This window comes from Gorilla gorilla, chromosome 2 (assembly GCF_029281585.2).
Source record: "Gorilla gorilla gorilla isolate KB3781 chromosome 2, NHGRI_mGorGor1-v2.1_pri, whole genome shotgun sequence".
NCBI classification, from domain to species: Eukaryota; Metazoa; Chordata; class Mammalia; order Primates; family Hominidae; genus Gorilla; species Gorilla gorilla.
The window spans coordinates 63995724-64012752 of record NC_086017.1 but is presented as its reverse complement, the minus strand read 5'-3'; the positions used below and the strand labels follow the sequence as shown (position 1 = coordinate 64012752).

Sequence of the window (17029 nt, the reverse complement as noted above, 5' to 3'; positions counted from 1 at the left end):
GGGCAGGCGTGAGTCTGCTGCGCCTGCTGGACAGCACTCCGAGGTGGGGACAGCAGCCCGTGCATGCCGCCCTCCACTCACAGAGACACCTGATGCAGACAGCTGCAGGGCAACAGGTGTGGGTGGGATGGGGGCACACTGGGACTAAGTAAAAAGAAGAAAGCCCAGAACCAAGTGCCACCCATCTCATGGTGGAACGCACCAGGAAATGAGGTTGGATCTGCTGTCCTCTGGAACTGTGCTGTCCTCTGGAACTGTGCTGACCTTTGAGCTCTACTGCAGGCAAGCCCAGGGAGAAGCAGCGAGCTGCCCCAGATCCCCAAGCTCAGCAATGTCAGGCCAGAACTAGAACCTGGACGTCCAGACCCCAGGCCAGACTCCTGCCCCCTCCAGCCCAGTGTCTCTCTGGTCCAGCCACATCCTGCCCAAACAACAAAAAGAAAAGGGATCCAAATACAGAAAACCAGATCCAGATGGTAAGAGGAGAAATCCTGAGGAGGAGGTGGAACAAGACAAAATTAATCTTCAGAAAACAAAAAACAAACACATGCAAATATAATAGTCGCCTTTTCATCTGGGATGGTGGTCCTTCACCTGGCTCTTCCATCACTAGCTTCGTGATCTTGGGCTCTACTTCCCCAAATGCAGAATGAGGATGGAATATGACTCATGGGCTAGTTATGAGGATTAACTTAAAGGATGTCCTCATACACTCAATCAGTCACCAAACCCTGGTGACATCTCCTTGGGCCAGGTCCTGGCATCCCAAGAAGTACAAGCCATCATTTCTGGCCTCAAAACAATGACCCCTGGTCAGAGAAGGAGATGTGAAAACAAGTATTTGTCCAGCAAGTACAATAACAAACACCGGATGCAGTGGGTGCTTTGAGGAGGAGGCAGGCACTATAACCAGAGATGCAAAAACACTGCAGGTTCTCTAGGTGCTAGGCAAAATACCAGATGCTCCGAGGACCACCACTCACCCCAAGCTTCACAGACTGCCCTCTTCCACTCTCCCCGCTTTCTCTCACATTTCCTCCCCACTGCTCCCCAGCATGCCATCTCCAAATTTCCTCTCTCTGGCCTTCCACATTGCATAGCCCAGTGCTAACACTTGGAACCAACTAAAGTGGCTGCTGGCAAAGGAAGAGGCAAATGCAAATGCAGTTGAGAGTCCAGGCTTCATGTTCAGACAGCGCTGGATTCACAAATCGAGGCCACCACTTATTAGCTGTGTTGCCCTGGGCAAGTCACATCACCTCCATGAACTCATGTCTTCCTCTGGAAAATGATGCCATCAGAGCACTTGTCCCATGGGATCGTTGCAGTGGTGAAATGAAATTTATATAGACAGCATAGCACTGTGACTGGCTGATAAGCATTAGCTATCACCACTGATCGTTATTACTGGGGAAAACACAGCTCGGGTCTCAAAGATCAATGTTGCACCTCCCAGAATAAAACTGAACTAACTTATAATTTACCCCAGTAACATTTAGAGCACAGGTTTTTAAAACACATTTATTATATTGTGAAATCAATTTATAGGTCAGAGTCCGCCTTCTAAAATGAACAGAATAGAAAACAGAGTCGAGTAGAATAGTGTAGAATAGAGTACAACAGAGTCCCGTCTAGTCAACTTGCGTTGAATAGTCTATAATAGAATAAAGTACAAAATACCAGTCTGCACTGCAAAGAATAAGACTAAGTGATGTTTCATGAAACATGTTTCACATGTGAGGTTGTAACGGGTTGCAATGTAACATGTATTCTTTACTGTAAGCCACGGTTTAAGAAGTTTGAAAGGCACTGACTTAGAAAAAAACACAGTTTTGTGCCCAAAAGGCCCCTGAGGGAGCAATTCTTGCACCAGGGAGATTAGGAGCAGGCTTTTATAGGAAGCAGATGGCGTCTTTCAAACTGATGTTCACTAAACAATTTTCTGTTAAAGGGCTAGTAACCACAGGTCCCGGTAACCTATTTGGTAAGAAGAAAAGCCATTGGTGACAGGTCAACAAATTTCCCTCCATCTCACAAATTGGAGAATGGCCACTCAACTGTGCTCAGTGATTTCTAAATAAACTGCTTCAACAAGCAGACGTGTATGTGGGTACCTTTGGACTTAAAAGATAAAATGTCTGACTTGCTCCAAAGCCCTCATTTCTATGGCAGGGAAAATCTCCATTCATGCCACCCACATTGACGAAGGCTATACCCTGTGCCAGCCCATGCTTCAGACCTGGCTCAGGGGAAGAGCAGCTCCAGCCTCTGGCCCAGGACAACACAGCCTCCACGCACACGGATTTGTAAAAAATCACAGAGGGAAGATGTGCACAGGCCTGGAGAGAAGAGGTGCACAGGGCAGCAATCAAGATGTGCATAGGCCAGAATGGAAGGGAGGGAATGACTGAGTCTCTTTAGGGAAAGCCAGAAGCCTTCCCAGAGACAACATGTAAACAGCGTCTCTCAAAGCGTGGTCCATGGACCACCAAATGAGAGTCACCTGAGATGTCTGTTCACATGCAGATTCTGGGGCTCGGGGCCAAGCTTACTGGGCCAGGGTCTCTTGGAGTAGGCTCCTGAAATAATGCATCTTAACAAGCTCCCCAGGTAACATTTCTGCAGGCTAAAGCCTGACATCCTGTAGAATTGAGGCTCAGAAGCCAGACAAGGACAGCAGGGTTGGCAGTGTAAACAGGGCAATGGCACGGGCATGGGCACAGAGGCGTGACATAGCCGGATGTGTGCAGGGAACTCAAGCAGTGTGCTGTCACTGAAGCACTCAGGGTGAGGATGGGAAAGGTGGATGCAGCAGCAAAGGGATTTGGGTGCCCAACATAGCTCTGCACACCTCATTGAGTATTCAATGGATGTTTGTTGAAGCAGGAAGAAGTGAGAGAAGGAAGAAAGAAAAGGATGTCCAGCATTTATACAAAGGCAAATGTATGCTTGGGAATCTGTTAAGATTGCTAAAGATTCCCCTAAACCATGATATTCTACCCAAAAGAAAGCATTTGATCATCTGAACCTCAACTGAGGAAAAGGAGAAGGCTGGAGGCTTCAGGTTTCCAGAGAGTTTATTAGTGTTGAGTAAACGCTTGACTAATTGTTCTGTCTCCTATCAGCTTCACTTATACAGATAATGTTAATAAGGGGAATGTTCCCTGATGACACACTGGGACCAAATATTTTGGCTGTTAAAAATAGATGCACTGGAGGAACATTTTCTCTAGGTGAAATTCAGGCTCAAATGCAATTGAATCTGAGGAGAGTTCACAAACACACCCTTCCACATAAACTAGAACAGATTTCCAGTGGAGATCAGCTGGGTAGCTTTGAAAGGCATGGGACAGGGAGCAGACAAGGCATGGGGCTCAGGGCTGCCTCCCCCTGTCGTCCAAGAAGCCCACGGTGGGACGTGGAACCCTTCTTCCATCTGTGGCCTCAATACACTGGCCCAGGCCCAAGCCTGGTAGTCAGGACTCCAGCATTCAGGACCTGGCCCATTTCTGATTCACTGTGAGACCTGGGGCAGGCCACTGAGCCCCCACACACACTCACAGGTGGAGGGACTGTTTCCCAAGACCTGTCCCCTCTCCAAAGTCCTCTCATCTCCTAAATGAGTAGGTCAGGCTCAGGAGGAATGTGCAAGGTGGGCATCAGATCCTGCTCACTCAGGGCACACAGTGCTCTGCATAGCAGAAGGCATAGCTCCAAGGAGGAGTCACATCCCAGGGAGGCGCTGGAGGCAAGACTCCTCCAAAAGCCTCACAACACAATACTCAGTCCTGATATCTGAAGGAAGCAGAGGCTGGAGTGAAATGTCTTTTGGCAAAACTGCCCCCCATTAAATCCATATAACTCCCACTTCCCAGCAGCTATCTCCCCTCACGTCCGGGGGTGCGTTGGTGCAGGCTGGGCCTGGGGAAGAGAGCAGACCATTGTGCCTGCAGGATGCAAATGCAAATAAAAACAACCCAAACTCACTTGATGGCCACTCTTAAAGATTTCCTCCTGCGTGAAGATGCCTGACAGGCCCCATGCAGGGTGCAGCAGTGAGATCACCCAAGGAACGTTCTGTGGATGCTGCAGGTATGTTGCAGAGGTAAGATTATGCAGCTCCCAGTAGCCTCCAAAGCACAGACTCAGAAATTCAGCCCCGGTGATATAAACAACAAATAAACAAATTAAAGAAGCAGCTCCCCGAGAAGGTGAGATCATAGCAAACACCACGCACACATCTTGATGCTGGCAGGGCCTCAACCCCATGTGAAGGCGAAGGGAACAGAAATTAAAGTTCACATTTCTCCCTAATATCAGTGATAATGTGGCACTCAAGCGCTTTATGGAATTAGCTGCAGCAGCTTCCTAATTGCCTTTGCTGAGTTGCCTCCCCCAGGTTGATGGTGGCGGCTGCAACGGCCCCATCAGTCTCGCTTGGTGCTCCTCGTGCACCCGCCCGGCACTGCGGTGCTCCCACAGCAGCTGCTCAGCTTGGTACTGCAGAGGCGCCTGGACCCCTCAGCCCAACTGGATGCTTCTGGGGGAGACTCTACCATGCCTCTAGCGTGCTGACCCAGATGGGCAGGGATGCTCCCAGAGGCAAGGAGGGGGAAGGCCAGCTAGGAGAACTGAGGACCAGCTTGTTCTGCTGTCTGGCAGTCCCTGCTGGCACTGCAAGGGTTGTGGGCAAGGGACCTGCCTGCAGGGCTTTGGGGCTGGACCATTGTAGCTGGAAGGCAGCCCCCACTTTTTGCAGCATCCATGCCCAATGTTGGGATTCATAAAACCCTGGCGTTGGAGAGTAAATGGGGAAAGGGCTGTGAAGGACCTGGTGATCTGCCTGTGCTCTACGGTGCTCTTATTTCCATCACTAGCATGCAAGGACAGGGAAAAGGCTGGGCAGCTATTCCTCCCTTTGTTTATCTGTACCTTCGTGCTGGCCACATACAAACAATCCCTGAAGCCCACCCCATAGATCGCTCTGTGCTAAGTGCCGCAGGCGGAACCTCTCCAGGTCAGAAAGAGCAAGCACGCCCTGGAGAAATTTAAGGTCTAGTTTACCAGCCTTCTGCTCACCCCTCCCCGCTCACCACCAAAGGAGATAAGGGGTTCACAGGATTTCACACAACCCAGAACCCCAGACCTGCCAGAGGCACAGAAGGCCTTGCAACAAGACTCATTCCAAGCAAAATACAATCGATCCTAGTGAGTCCAGGGCTGTGGCTTTCAAGCTAGCTGTCGATTGTACAGAAAAACAGAACTGTGGCTTTATCAAAAGGAAAAAAAATAAGCACCAATAAATATCTAGGAAAGACAGACAAAGAATAGGAATAACAAAAACAGAGAAGCTAAAATTTACTCGGCACTTCCTGGGTGTACAGTTCTGTGCTAAGACCGTCACATGCCTCCGTACTTAATCCTCCCCATTTTACAGGTAAGGAACTTGAGGCCCTGAACGCTAAGAATCCAGCCAGATCTCAAAGCCAGATCCACCTGGTCCCAGAGTTTAAGAGCCCACACTGGCTTTCCTACACCATCATCCATTACCATAATGGGGAATACACAAAGGACAACTTAGCCAAATTCAATTAGATTCTCAGAAACGCATCTTAGGAGTCAGACCACATGAGGGGAGGGCTGACCCTCAAGGGCAACTAAAAGATAAGCAGCATCAGTTTATTATGACAAAAAGGGAGAAGTATAGAAAGCTAGAGGGCTCACCAGCCCTCCTCTTATTCCAGCTCTTACCCCTTTATGTTCTGCATTATGAAAGCAAATGACAATGCCCAAGCAACAAGACTAAGAATTCCACCGGGGACAATTTTAAGGGTGGGGAGAAGTTTCCACCAAACGCTCTGATGAGCCAATACCACACTAACACCAATGCAAAGGATAAATGGTTGGTCCTAGAAATCCCCCAAATACCTTTCCTCTGACCCGACAACAGCCCAGGCACCTGAACTGGGATTCACATGATGCGGACTCAGAGTCTGCCTTTACCACGTGGAGCCATGTAGCCTTGGGCAAAGTTACATCCTCTGTCTCAGATGTTAAAGACGTTTCTGCATCTCTAAAACTGATGCAGATGATAATAGATCTGACCTCAGGGGTTGCTATGAGAAATTAAATGATATATCATAAATAAAGCACACATCATAAAATACAAAAAACACCTGCATCATTATTATTATTACTGCCGAAAACCCCTTGTAGAGCTGAGTTGTAGGCAACTTTGATGGAGGTCTCAAAACAAGGCCTCCAGATGGCTTGGCATTAACAACCCCTCAAGTGGACAAACTACTGTCTTTAGCAACCAACACTTGCTGCTATGTAGAAGCAACTCCTTGAGAATAATAATAACAATGACAACAGTCTACCTTTTCTATACACTTCCCATGAGTCACTTATTGCCAAGCATCCTGCATGCATCTTCTCATTTGGGCCTCTCAACTCACCCTAGAAGTTAGTACCATTGTGCCCATTTGAGAGGTGCAAACGCTGAGGCTCAGCAGCCGACTTGTCAGGGTCATATGACCAGTCAGCAGTAGCATCTCGATTCAAACCCAGATTGTCGTCACTCAGATTCAGACTCTCAACTCTACACAGTTCTGCCTTCCCAAGACCAGCCACCTCTCTTAAAAGTAGATTTTTAAAAGTCAATCCTCTGATTTCTAAGTATACATATTTTTTTCTTATCAGTCATAAAGCATTTGTTTCAAGCAAAAAAACTGAAAACCTCGCTGTTCAAGTAGAAAATCCAGCTATGGCTCTATAATTCTGAAATTCCCATTCCAGGAAATGTGTACTGTTGGCTTTTTCAAAAGATTAGTGAGCTGTGAGCCCTCTCCTGAGAGGATTACATCTTACTTCAGGGCGACCAGGTGGCTCCTGATGTTCTGAAATACTCAAACTTGGCCACACACTCTGGAATTTTAAATTAGTTACCAGTATTTACTAACAAAGGGAAACAACCCATGTATATAAAACACATACACCCGCACACAAACACCCTTTATTGGTTGCCAGATAATGATTTGTCTGAAGTGTGTTGTCTGAGTTGGTGTGCGAATTTCGTATTATAAAAGCAAATGACAATAGCATTCCAACAGGGACCTAGGCCAAAGTCAAGAGGAAAGAATATCCAAACGTAGCATTACCATTCCAGAAGTCAAATGACTATTATTATGCCAGTGGGGCAAAAGCCTATGCCCATTGAGCTGTTTGTACATGATGCACTCATATTGCACTAATAGACATTTCACTAATAATGAAAACCAGTAGGAGGCTGAGCGTAAAGCTGGATGTTATGACTCGCGACTGTAGATTACCTGAATCCAGTGAATTTACTGTCTCCCACATCTATTGTTCTTTTTACAATATTGTTCCACCTCTGCCTCAAACAATACAATGGAAAAGGCGTTATGGATGGCACATGTACAAAGAGTCAAACACCTGCCCTATATTTCCAACTTTCACCTTGCTTCGCAAATTATAGCACAATGTTACAGCAACAGCAAATTTTAGTCTTACAGCTGCCCACTTCTGCTTTGCAAAGGACAAGATTAGGAGGATTTTGGAAAGAAAGCAAAAAAAAAAAAAATCCACCTCCCTAGGGACATAATAAATGCATTTGTCATTGTGCCCCTGCCACACTAAATGTGCGTAACATACACTGCCTTAATTTTATGAACTAATTATGGGATCAAAGTGACAAAAATTCCAAGTCTCTCTTGTTCATGAATAACGAAGTGGGACAGTATAAGTGAGAGGATGGCCTGAGAACCAAGGCTTCCCAGGTGCCACACATCGTCCTAAACAACTGAAATGCTGCCCAAGGGGGCATCGGGATTAGAGGTTATCTGCAGCTGGCTTCTGAACAAGCTCCCACAGCAAGGGAAATGGCTGGGTATGCTGGGATCTCCTGTGGCATAAGGACCTCACTCTGGGCTGTGGGGCAGATGTGGCAACCCCAATTCCTTGGGTGATGGGCTTCTCTGGGCATCTCCCCCCATGCTCAGGGAGAAGGGAGCTGATCTCTAGGGGAAGGGTGCATATCTTGACAGAGGCCACCGCCACTGCAGCCTTCCTCCTGCTCTGAAGTGCTCTCATCAGGGGTCAGCTGGGGATCACCTGCCTACATGCCAATGCCTGGCACTCACCCATTCATGCACTTGCTCATTCACCAAGTACACATGTATGTATGCAGCCAGGCCCCACAGAAGCGAAATGAAGATTACCTGAAGAGCTTGTATTTGTATATTCCAACTAGGAATGACAACAACAACTCACTGGCAGGAGCCAATGTGCCAGGCACAGTGCTAAGTGCTTTGCATATTTTATTTCATTTAACCTTCATCACAGCCTATAAGATAGAAGGTGCTGGTCTCCTTTCTCATTTAAGGGTATAGGTTCAGAAATGTTAAACTACAAGGCAACGCTGAAGAGGAAATGTCAGATCTGGGACTCAAATCCAAGCCCATCTGACTCCAAGGCTATGCCCTCTCAGCTGTTAACCCAGGCTTTAATTGTTTCTGAATTAATATCCCAGATGTTTCTCATTTAATCCTCCCAAACACCTGTGAGATCGAAAATACAGGTATTATGCACATTCTTTTCAAATAGGAACTGAGGTCAAAAAGGATCACGCAAAGACAAGAAAATATAGCACTGTGGCCAGATGTGTAGACCCTGCTCAGTCACCTTGGGGAGGCTGCTTCAGTTCTGCAAGCCTCGGCTTCGCAATCTGTAAAATGGGGTGAATGGTAGTCCCTACCTCATTAGGTTGCTGGGAGAATTTAATGGGATGTCATAAGTAAAGGGCTTATCACAGTACCTGGAATGCAGAAACTACAGCGTTGAGTGTTACCTGTTTTTACTATTAGATTAAGCAATTTGCCCAGGGCCACAGTGGAAATGCACACAGAAAAGATAAAAAGAGAGATGCCACTGCTTAAGGCCAATGACTCTTCCTTTAACAACACAGCATCTCCAAAGATGTGAATCTTTGAAAATGCTCCAAGCTCTCGACCTGTTACTCATAAAATAAGAAAATGATTTCATTGGAGATGGAACAAAGGTGGGCAAAGGAAGCCTCCTAGACTGAATGGAGCTGAGAGGGTAAGCTATCCAGCAGGAAAGAGAGAAAGCCAAAACGAGGACAGCCTGTCCCACAGGAGGCTTAGCCAGGGCCCCGCAGTTGGTCTGAGGCTCTGCTGCCACATCCTGGAATTCTTAATAATTTTTTAACAAGAGATTCTGCATTTTGCACTGAGGACCACAAGTTACATAGCCAGTTCTGATCTCAGCAAGTCCTCAGATTCCAACTGCCTACAAAATTCCAGACGCTGAACAAATCCATGCCTGTTGGACTGGCGTGACTCAGTTCTGTCCTACTGCCCTGGTTCATTCTCTCAAGTCAGCCTCTCTAACACCCAAGAGGACAAGAACAGTCTTCCCCATCAGCAAGCATTATCTGGCACGTTCTGTGATGAGCAGCATCCATTTTTATTGGCACGGGCACGCGCACATACACACACTTAATAAGTATTACGGTAATGGCATGTGCAGGCCCCAAATATCAACTGGCAGTTGTTTCACCTAAAATGGAAAACTCGAGGTCTGTTTTGTGAACCCACAGCATTTATAGCCTTACCCACCTTGCCTGTCCAGATCATTTACATGCATAACAGTCCTTTTAACCTTGGGAGGGTACTGTTTTCCATTAACAGGTGCCAAGATAAATACTCTGAAGTGCACAAAGTGAAGGAACAGCCATCCATTTCTTGTGAAAAGATAATGCTTTCCTTTCCAATATGGCCTTGAAATGTGCACCAATAGTTTGGTTTCTGAGTTGTTTATTTTCATAATGTTGATTTGGGGTAACTGGGAAGCTATGCAACATATAAATTTAATACACGTTATAAATTTAATGCCTTAAACAGCCTTGGAATGAGCACCCAATGAGTGTTGTTCAAAGCAAATGGAAGTTGAAATGTTTACCATTTATTAGAAATGAACTGGACTATTTTCAAGTATGTATTTATAAAAAATAATTCCCTTCTGAAAAGTAGACGTGCTAGCTATGCATACAGAAATCCCCTAAAACACATCAGCTATACAAATACCTAATCTGCCAAGGGTGAGCTGTAAGTACAGGCCAAAGTACTGGGCTGTCGAGGGGCCTTAGAGTCTGGTTTTACATTATAGAACAACCACTTCAGACAGAGTCTGTTGGTCACTAAATACTTAGGAAAATCACAAAAAATCAAGCATCCTCCTCTTCCTCATATCATTTTCTTCCTGTAAAGGAGAAGCAAAATTTTGTTTAATGGACCAAAGAGGGCTGATAAGGATTCTGTCAGTTTTACCAGAAGCCTGACAGTAGGAACTTTTCCTTTCACTGAATGATACACAAAAGCTTCACTGCAGTCACTCGAGATGAAACCTAGGCCGTTATGTCTCTTGTATAAAAATCACATTTAAAGGGGAAAAAAATCTCATATGCTAATTCATAGGCTGGCATTTTATAACATCTATTTTATTTTTTTCTCAGTTTTGGCCACAGCAAACCTCTAAGTCAAATCACAGTGTCCCAGGGAACACACAATCTGCTAATATCGCCTGTGTAGATGCTGTGGTCTCAACCCAAAGACTGTGCCAACAAGCACTGTGACTACAAAAGATAGAGGGACCCCTGAAGTAGCTGCTGCTCACGTCTGACAGAGGAGATGTGCTGGGGTGAAGAAGAAGCCCATTTGTTGGCATCATAGCATCTATGATGGTAAATCAGGATTCATGACAGGCCTGAAATACAGGCTCCTTCGTGAAAATGTACACTTCTTTAGGTAGGCCCAACACACCAAACCATGGATTGATCAATGTAAGTGGGAACCCTAAACACCAAGTGGAGATAAATCCAAGGCTGATGAAGGCTAGAATCCCAAACCTGCACCTCCAAGAATATGTGCTTCAAACTTTAGGGAAATGAAACACCTGGAAGGGCCACAGGTGCCGGGGGTGATGGTTTCACATTTCTTTTACTTTTGCTCATGCTGACATATGGCTATGTCTTCATCAAAAACTGGAAATAATAACTGTGTCAGCTCAGGCCCAATGGATTTCAGAATTATCAGGTGGTTTGGTATTCATGTGTTTGCCTAAAAATTGCACTAGTGTTAGAATTAATTAATTAAAATCAGCATGAGATCACCATGCTAATCAATCAAAATTATAACCACATGGGAATTAAAAATTTGAAGTTTGCCTCCAACCAGAAAACCATGCCTATATTTTCATTTTCCCTTAATTTTGAGTAGCATCTGTTGGTCTCCTGAGCAACACAGGCCGCAGCAGTTCCTAATGGGAGAAAAGGCAAAGTAGAAATGTATCTGGCAGAAAAGAAATTTTAAGGAGGAAAAAAACAAGGAAAGGAAAAGAAAAAAAAAATGAGCAAAAAAGGCTCAGACCGAAAGTTAGCAAGTGGCCATGAGTAACTCTACAAGTGCAATGAGCTATATGCATAAGAGGACAAACTGAATGCTCATTGGTTTGCCCTGCTCTGCTACTGTCTGGGTGATTGTGTTAATGAGACCAATAAACTGCCCTGAACGATTAAAAACTGTCACTTCAGAGATTTCAAGCTTTTAAAAATAACCTGCTAAGGAAAAGTCCAGTATTTAAAGTAATGCTATGAATTAAAGCATCCGCAGCATAGGTCGAACGCATTTATCATTCAGGATGGCAAATAACTGTGTTTATTCAACACAAAATGTTAGCAAAACAGCGCCTCCCCCACAAGAGCAATCTGAAGAGTGCTGGGCTTCCCACGAGCAGCAAGGCACTGCTACCTAATTCCTGATAAGTGAATACACCTATTCAATTATTTAAACGTCCATCGATTTTCACATTGATGAAAAGTCATAATTATAAAAATGGCTTAAAGCACCAATCTTTTACTTTGCTGACTCTGTCCTGTGGAAAGAGATATCAACTTTATATATTAAAGCTGCCCTCTCAATAAATAGTTGATAATGTAAAAAACGGATTGTGCATTCCAAGATGTGCGTGTTTGGTAAGTGCTCCATGAGGCGTCCAAGGTAAATGTCAATTCTTTTCCAGCGTTACTGGCAGAGACACACATTACCTGTATTTCTGTTGTGTATTTATCATCATGATTCTGGAAAATGTAACTGGAACCCTTCATTCCTGTGAACATTGGTTCCCTGAATGCAGGTCTAAATAGAATGAAAAACCCAGCTCCTATCCAATTCTCCCTGAGGAGGATGAAATGAGAATCAGCCAGTTTAATGCCTTTGATTGTGATTGTTAGAGGTGTGGAGACTGAGTTTAACAGCCTAGGTTCCCGGACCTACTAGAATGCTTCTCACTGAATCCCAAAATACAGCGGTAATGAAACTATGCCTCCCCAAAAGAACCAAACAAAGTCCATTCTTTGGGGAAAATGAAGCAAGATAGAGGCAGCTGAATACTGACTGGCATGGATATATCAAATCAGAAACTTAATTAAAAGTTGAAGTGAACGGAAACCCCTGCAGTATCTGCCAGCTTAGCAAGGCAGCACACAGGCATACAGCAGCACACCAGCACCATCCCTCCATGGGCCTGCTATTCTCTCACAGCATCTAAAACCCCTCAAGATGAACTCCAGCGCCCACAGACAAGTCCCACAATCTTCCATTCTGTACTGAAAACAGACAAATTTCCCAAAAGATGGCTTACTGCGTTTTATAAAATCAAAACTATCCTATTTCTAAGGACCTAACAGGTTGCTATTCCTGTGCTCAGTAAAGACAGAAGAAAAAAATATAGGGGCTATCTGGCATTGAATACCTAATATATTATAACAGGCTAAAGCGGCAAAACCCATGGTATTAAACATAGAAACAACTGATAAAATACTCTTATTTCTGAAGCCATAACAAGGTACATTGCTAAATGTTTGTGTTTACATTGATGAAGTCAGTAACAATACTGCTACCTCAAATTATATCACCTAATAAAAAATGTTACCAAAATGGCAGTTTTCCCAGTCACTAAACACCTTAAAATAGATGCATGGCCAATTATTATTTAACTTATATTCATAATAACTACTTTGTAAAGTGTGTGTTTTAGTGCAAAAATGACTAAACTTCCATTCTAAAAATGAACACACTACATTGATTCACAACATGAAGTGTCAATTAGTGAAACTACATAAAATACACAAAATTATATGGTGGTATACAGCACACCTTACTTAACCGAAAATCAAGTTTAAAAATCCATGCCTTAAAAAGAGCAATTACACTCTATTATACAACATAGTATTGTCATCTTTGAGTCCCCTTAATACAGTGTTAATGCATTTTCCAGCCAAATTTTCTAACTCATTTTGAAAGCATCTTAATTATTAAGGACACAGTGATATGATGGCAGGGTGCACAGAGTTCTGACTTAGAGGAGTAATTCCTCATGCAAATGGACAGAAACTTGAAAATTAGCAAAAGAGAAGCAATTATCCCCTTGTTTTTCCAAATGATGTTATGTCTCCTACACTCTGAGCACTCAGATCTACTCCCATTCATACTCTGAACTCTCTAAACCAATGTTCTTTGCTAATTTTAAAAATACAAAAGCATTTGCGGGGATAGTGGACCAAAACAGCCAAAAGATAGCTGAAAAATGCTCCCCAAGTTGTCTAACATGCTCCCCCACCACTTATGAAAGTCCCTGCCAAGTAACCCAAAGCCGTGAGTATTTCAGGACCCCCAGAGCAGACGATTCCAAACCAAGGACTAGGGTGGACACCCACCCTGGAACGCAATGCCAAGCAACACCTCACCTTTCCCTCGCATCAGATTACAAAATGCCAGGCAGCAGCAAGAAATGATAACAAAGCCATAAACAGCTGGAAATAATTACACAATTGTCAAGCTGCAAACATGACAAAAGCAAAGCAAGGCTAGTGAATTCAATATCAGAAAGGATGCTGATGAGAAGGTAAGAGAAGCATTTCAGCTTTTTCCAATTTGCTGTTATAGAGTAGCAAATAATAGGGTTGACGGAGTTTTGTGCAGTGTGTGTGTGTGTGTGTGTGTGTGTGTGTGTAACTTAAAAGAGAAAGAAAAAAACATATTTTATGTGTTCCTAGAAAATGTGAGATAAAAGATATAAAAGCACAACCAAAAAATATTAACAGGCTCTGAAGGGATTCTTTTAGAGTTGCTACAACTACAACGTGCAGATGAGAAATACTTCTTTAAAGTTATACAAAATGTTATCTTCTTTAAAAGCATAAGAAAAATATACAGGCAATGCAACAGTCCAGAATTCATCACATCAAACATCTGACAAGTGGGCAAAATGCCAAAGCAGGAGACAGATTGGTCCAGATTAAAAGAATACTAGGGAAAGAGGCAATTCCTATGCAATTCCTTTAAGTGCCGAGGTGGGCCACAGGTATGTAAATTCTCATCTTCCACAAGGGCATTTCGTAGCCTCAACTGTTTACCAACTGCCTATAATTCAAGAACACCTTCCCAAACAACAGAGTTGAGCAAGCAATCTTTCAATGAATAAGGTTTCAATGAATAAGGCTACTGGCGATTTTTAAACCATAATAACTTTTGTCATTCCATGGTGGATCAACGCTTTATTACGATATTTGGATTTCATGTGGCAAACTGTTTCATATACTGTCCCCAAAAATGCTACTCTCTGAAGGGGAATGCCATAAATAAAATACGTACTTGGTTACCAGGCAGCATGCATAACACATATGGTACATTGGCCCAAAAATCATATTTTAAAATGTTTAAAAGTTAACTTAACAATTTAAGCTGTTTGTACCCATTTTCAGAGAATTATTCCCTAAAGGCCAATTTTATTTTCTATTATCAAGAGAATACTTTGATTAATCCTGTTGATCTGCTAACTTGAAATTCTTTGAACCCCTCTAATCTCTCCTCCCAGACCCATTTTTTTTTTCTTTATTTCCTGAAGGGGAGAACGAAGGACCATTTATCTCACAAAGTAATTTTAAGCTTATGCTTAAAATGCTGCCCATTTGAATTAAAATTGATGCAGCTTCTGATAAGAACCTAATAATCAATTCTCCATTCTCATTACTCTCCAGAATTACATGGATGCAGATCCATTTCTTAAGTTTGTGGACTACTCTCATAGGTTATTACCCGGCAGTGCAGCTGAGTGGAAAGATAACCACATTCATTCTCCTTATCTGTAATGATGTAATGCATCCTAGCCCTGGGTCTAGATGATTGGGGAATAATGGGATTGTACAACTGCAGGGATGACAAACAATAGTGCAGCGTCTTTCTCTGATACACTGAACCCCACGCCTCCAACGCAAGGTGAAAGGCATCACAAAATAGGCACTGAGTCTGCCCCTTGGATGAAGTTAGTATTTTTTGGCCCGAGGAGCATCTGCTCTGGCACTGAAACAGCAATACCGACACGGAGACGAGAGCCATGCAAAAACACTCAGTTTCCGAGCCCCAGCCAGGACAGTGCGAGTGAGTATCCTGCTTTTCTTTGTGTTTAGAATCAAGTGTCATCTAAAAATAACCGGTTGGTAGGAAGAAGTCACTGCACAGTACAATGCCAAGAAACCCGGGGATCAGAGAGTCCTCCGATAACTGATGCTGCTCGGGGCTCACGTTTGTTTGGAAAACTAAATCTGCCTCCATTTTCTGTGCCGGAAAAATCATCGCTTCCTGCCACCACAGAAACCTTACCTTTTGCAGAAGCTGGGAACCGGAGTACTTAGCAGCAATGGATTTTATCTCCCCACCAAAAGCCGAGGCCCAGAGCTTCACCCTACAGGGAGAAGGGGCACAGGAAGATATGTAACACCCGTGTCACAGTCAACACGCACGCACACGCACACGCACATATGGGACTATGGCCGAAGGAGCAGGGCGATGTAACATGTTTTAAAAGAAGAAAAGATAGAAAAAGCGCCTTGGTAGAAACTGCCAGCACCAAAACTGCAAAGCGCAGCGCGGGAGGGGGCCCGAGGGGGGTCGCGGAGTTAAGAATGCGCAAAGTCTCCCAGGCTCTCTAAAAAGACCACTGAGTTTCATTCGAACCACTGCCCGAGGACTCGACCCCCCAAACTGGGCATCACCTGGCAAATAGCAGTCAGAAGAAATCCACCCATCCCCCCCCCCCCAAAAAAAGAAGTGGGGCGGCAGTAGAGCAAAGAGGGGGGAAATTCAGCGGCCCATGGAAGTTGGATTCGGTAACCAGGCTCCAAAGTTGGTGCCGTCACTTGAGGTGAGCCTCTCCAGATCTCACTCGCCAACCTGCGGGCAGGGGCCAGAGCATCCCACCCCGGCCTCGCCGCCCGACGCGGGTCCCGAAAAGCAGGTGCGAGCGGCGAGGCCGACGCCCGCGGCGGGTCCTGCCCAGCCGCACCTGCAGGCGCCCAAACTTGGGCACAGTGGGTCGCAGGCGACAAGGTCCCCTCCCCGGGCGGCGCAGAAGCCGGCACTTACACGGAGAGCGGTATCTGCTGCTCCGAGCGCACCACGTCCCCCAGCGCGGCGTAGAGAAGCGCGGCGGCGAGAAGCGCCGAGGCCCCCCGGGACGCGCGGCGCGGCGAGCCCGGCCCGGCCATGCTGGGCTCCCTCCGACGCGCCCGCTGCGGCGGCGACGAGAGCGGCCACGGGGAGCTGCGCGGAGCGGGCGGTGGGCGAGCGCGCGGGGCTGCCTGCTCCGCTCCGCGCCGCCCCGCCTGCCTCTCGCGCGCCCGGCTCACTTGGGGAGCAGAAAAAGGAGCGGGTGGGGGGGGGCGGGGAGGGCGGAGAGGAGGAGGGAGGGAGGAGAGGTGGGGAGGGAGGAGAGGTGGGGAGGGAGGCGGGCGGGGGAGGAGGCAGCGAGACGCGCCTCTAGCAGTAGCAGCCGCCCGGCCCCGCCTCGGCGGCCCCGGGGAGTCCGGCGGGCCGCGGCGGGAGGGCCGCGGCGGGAGGGCGGCGTGGCAGGAGGCGCCGCGCCGGCGGGG

General features: G+C 45.7%; 1 protein-coding gene across 3 annotated transcripts in view; it reads right to left on the bottom strand.

Annotated features, from left to right (window-relative positions):
• The window catches only part of CACNA2D3 (calcium voltage-gated channel auxiliary subunit alpha2delta 3), a 939729-nt gene extending 922921 nt beyond the window's left edge, over window positions 1–16808 (bottom strand). Inside the window, exons 1-2 of one of the 3 annotated variants that reach the window (XM_031009416.3) lie at window positions 16524–16808; window positions 15762–15843 (exon numbers count right to left, since the gene is read on the bottom strand). In XM_031009416.3, the coding sequence (XP_030865276.1) occupies window positions 15762–15843; window positions 16524–16645 (204 nt within the window). In that variant the 5' untranslated portion in view covers window positions 16646–16808. The remainder of the gene's footprint in view (window positions 1–15761; window positions 15844–16523) is intronic. The other 2 variants (XM_031009417.3, XM_055383540.2) reach the window with 2 other exon arrangements.
• Window positions 16809–17029: the final 221 nt, after the last annotated feature.